The 3,655-nt window shown below is 54.4% G+C and overlaps 1 protein-coding gene and 1 pseudogene across 1 annotated transcript; one reads left to right on the forward strand and one right to left on the reverse strand.

Annotated features, from left to right (window-relative positions):
• Positions 1 to 168: 168 nt before the first annotated feature.
• On the reverse strand, positions 169 to 1,109 carry LOC100540933 (annotated as a pseudogene).
• Positions 1,110 to 2,531: 1,422 nt separating this feature from the next.
• LOC100541538 (claw keratin-like) lies at positions 2,532 to 3,630 on the forward strand. Its single transcript, XM_031557741.1, has one exon. It carries the CDS (start codon positions 2,583 to 2,585, stop codon positions 2,970 to 2,972), a length of 390 nt encoding a protein of 129 aa, XP_031413601.1. The 5' UTR covers positions 2,532 to 2,582; the 3' UTR covers positions 2,973 to 3,630.
• The last annotated feature ends 25 nt before the right edge of the window (positions 3,631 to 3,655 follow it).

A 3,655-nucleotide genomic window follows, 5' to 3' on the forward strand; every position in this document is an offset into this window, starting at 1 on the left:
ACACAGCGCAAAAGCCACCCACAGGGACGCTCAAGAGTGGGTACTGAGCTCACTGTTATCCATGAGCTCTCCTTGGGCTGCGGCAGGCAGGAATCAGGGGCAGAGGAAAAGGGAGAGAGCTCTGAGGGAGGAGCAACTGCTGAAGGCACTGGGGTAGTGGGGCCTGGATGGGGTGAGCTCCAGCTGGAGCCATAGAGCCAAGGGCAGGTAAGAGGGGAGGGAGCAGTGCCCACAGCGCTCCTGAGAAGGCCCAGCTGGGAGATTTTGGAAATGGCTCCATAGAGCCTGTGCAGATGCTGTGGGAACTGGGGACACAAGAGGGGTGAAGCAAAACTCAGAGATGGAATCTGTGATGCAAGAGAGCCTTTATTACAGGTTCGGAGTGGTGGGCGGTGGCAGAAGGACAGCCCCTGGCCCGAGGCTATCCCCATCTCCCTGCAGAGGTCGGAGGGAAAAGAGCAGGCAGTCAGCACTGGGCTGCATCATCACAGAGCAGTGAGTCCTGAAGCAAAGATGGAGCAGAACAAGAAAGTGCTGGTCTCCGTGCAAGTATGAGGTGTCCAAGCACCAGAGCCCAGCACTTCCAAAGGGGAGCCTTCCTCATGGCATCAGGTGGGGATGAGCTGGGGCTTCTCCAGAGCTCTCCTTCAACCGCAGACAGAGGCACTGCTGTGCTTAGCAGGGCCCACAGCTGCCGCTGAGATACCTGTGGCCTCGGCGCAAGCCACCGTATCCACAGCTGCCAAAGCCTCCATAGCCCCCAAAGCCCCAAGGCCATAAGAGCCTCCATAGCCTCCCAGGCCTCCATAGCCCCCAAAGCCGGCACTACGTCCAAAGGTGCCACCCAAGCCAGATCCAACGGCGGGCACTCCTGCTGAGCCAACCACAGCGTTCTGTGGGAAGGAGCTGAGGATGGGCCCGGGGAAGGTGACCACGGAGGCCGGGGGTTGGATCACCACGGTGGAGTCGGGGCACTGGCGCACGCAGGGCTCGTTGTAGCTGTCAGCCAGTGGGGCCGGGGCGGCCACCCCACAGGCAGGGGCACACAGGCTGGAGCAGGACATCTTCCACACAAGCAAGGAGTCCTGCAAAGGGAACCCACAGTGAGGAAAGGGTGAGGGAGAGCTGTATGGATGGAGGCTGGGAGAGACCCCCGAGAAGCCTCTGAGAGCTGCACTTACCCAGGAGCTGAGGGTAGTCAAGTGGAGGAAGCTGGATAGAGGACTGCAAAGTACTCAGCTCTTTTATACTATCCCAGACAGCCTGGGGCATAGATGGGAGGACAGTGGTAGCAGAAGTCCCAGATAATCTTTAAGTAAAGCCAACACATTTCATGACACATAAAGAGTGACGCTGATTAATTATATCATCATCGGATACATGGAGTAGTAAGTGTGCCATGTCAAACAGGGACATGATGGGTAGGACAAAATTTTAAATGACATTACATCAGTTCTAGGCACTGCTGAACCTGAACTAATAACCCTCGTAAACCTTAGAATGTTCTTTATTGCATTCTTATGGATTTTAATAGTCTTGGTCATTTTGCAGTATATGCTCTTTGAGACTGAGCTTACCACCAGCACACCTGTCATTGTATCTCTTTTGCTGGCTGGAAAGCTGAAGTTTTAAAGGATTGTTCAAAAACCTCTTCTGTCCTTGTAGGTTCCAGTCCTACCTTCTCCTCATGCCAGCGAGAGATGCGGGATGCGGATCCTGTCAGGGCCCACTCCATGCATGTTGTCTTTGGTTGCAGGTTTTAAGTATTCAGGGGTGCCTAATCCACTTCATGGCACTGAAAAATCTGGAGCAACAAATTCAAGCTTGACAAAGCTTGGAGATCAGTAGGATCTGATATGGGGACATATGAGGTAGAGGATGGTAGAGGAGACAAGGCAAAGAGGACATGGTTTATGTCATGTTCAGCCTTCTCAGTTGAATACCTGCAAGAAGCAAGGGAAGACGATTCAAGTTTTGGATCTGTCTGAAGTGGGTGTGATTGCTTCATCTCTCTCCTCAAATTTCCACCACCTCTCTTTTCCAGCCCATAAAAGGGAGGTAATAAAAGTCATTCCATTTATAAGCAGGATTGCAAAGTGCATCCTTCACAAGATTTGTGTGATTCTTACACTTTGGGATTAGGAACACATCGGTGATTATTGGTTCCACAAAGACAGGATCAGCAGTACCTGTTCTTTAATATAATTGCACATAGATATCTGAACAGAACATCACATCCTTATCCTTCAGGGGATGTTTGCTACCCAGTGTATACAATGGGGAGGGAAATAATTGCTCTGCATCACACCTTGAGTGTTACGAAACACGTTGCTTTATTTTCTTCTCAATTCCCTGGGTCTTCTGCCACCACCACCCTCCCATATACGCCCCAGGCTGTCTGGGATAGGAATAAAAGAGCTGAGCACTTTGCAGTCCTCTATCCAGCTTCCTCCACTTGACTACCCTCAGCTCCTGGGTAAGTGCAGCTCTCAGAGGCTTCTCAGGACTCCCTCCCATACAGCTCTCCCTAACCCTTTCCTCACTGTGGGTTCCCTTTGCAGGACTCCTTGCTTGTGTGGAAGATGTCCTGCTCCAGCCTGTGTGCCCCTGCCTGTGGGGTGGCCGCCCCGGCCCCACTGGCTGACAGCTACAACGAGCCCTGCGTGCGCCAGTGCCCCGACTCCACCGTGGTGATCCAACCCCCGGCCTCCGTGGTCACCTTCCCCGGGCCCATCCTCAGCTCCTTCCCACAGAACGCTGTGGTTGGCTCAGCAGGAGTGCCCGCCGTTGGATCTGGCTTGGGTGGCACCTTTGGACGTAGTGCCGGCTTTGGGGGCTATGGAGGCCTGGGAGGCTATGGTGGCTCTTATGGCCTTGGGGGCTTTGGGGGCTATGGAGGCTTTGGCAGCTGTGGATACGGTGGCTTGCGCCGAGGTCTGGGATACCTCAGCGGCAGCTGTGGGCCCTGCTAAGCACAGCAGTGCCTCTGTCTGCGGTTGAAGGAGAGTTCTGAAGAAGCTCCTGAAGAAACATGTCCCCACCTGATGCCATGAGGAAGGCTCCCCTTTGGAAGTGCTGGGCTCTGGTGCTTGGACACCTCATACTTGCACGGAGACCAGCACTTTCTTGTTCTGCTCCATCTTTGCTTCAGGACTCACTGCTCTGTGATGATGCAGCCCAGTGCTGACTGCCTGCTCTTTTCCCTCCGACCTCTGCAGGGAGATGGGGATAGCCTCGGGCCAGGGGCTGTCCTTCTGCCACCTCCATCCTCTTCCCCTGAACTTGTAATAAAGGCTCTCTTGCATCACAGATTCCATCTCTGAGTTTTGCTTCACCCCTCTTGTGTCCCCAGTTCCCACAGCATCTGCACAGGCTCTATGGAGCCATTTCCAAAATCTCCCAGCTGGGCCTTCTCAGGAGCGCTGTGGGCACTGCTCCCTCCCCTCTTACCTGCCCTTGGCTCTATGGCTCCAGCTGGAGCTCACCCCATCCAGGCCCCATACCCCAGTGCCTTCAGCAGTTGCTCCTCCCTCAGAGCTCTCTCCCTTTCCTCTGCCCCTGATTCCTGCCTGCCGCAGCCCAAGGAGAGCTCATGGATAACAGTGAGCTCAGTACCCACTCTTGAGCGTCCCTGTGGGTGGCTTTTGCGCTGTGT

The sequence above is a fragment of the Meleagris gallopavo genome, unplaced genomic scaffold (assembly GCF_000146605.3).
Source record: "Meleagris gallopavo isolate NT-WF06-2002-E0010 breed Aviagen turkey brand Nicholas breeding stock unplaced genomic scaffold, Turkey_5.1 ChrUn_random_7180001955152, whole genome shotgun sequence".
Taxonomy (NCBI): Eukaryota; Metazoa; Chordata; class Aves; order Galliformes; family Phasianidae; genus Meleagris; species Meleagris gallopavo.

Bases quoted from the DNA above. Each gene is read 5' to 3' on its own strand.
- LOC100541538 (XM_031557741.1), top strand. From the start codon at position 2,583: ATGTCCTGCTCCAGCCTGTGTGCCCCTGCCTGTGGGGTGGCCGCCCCG.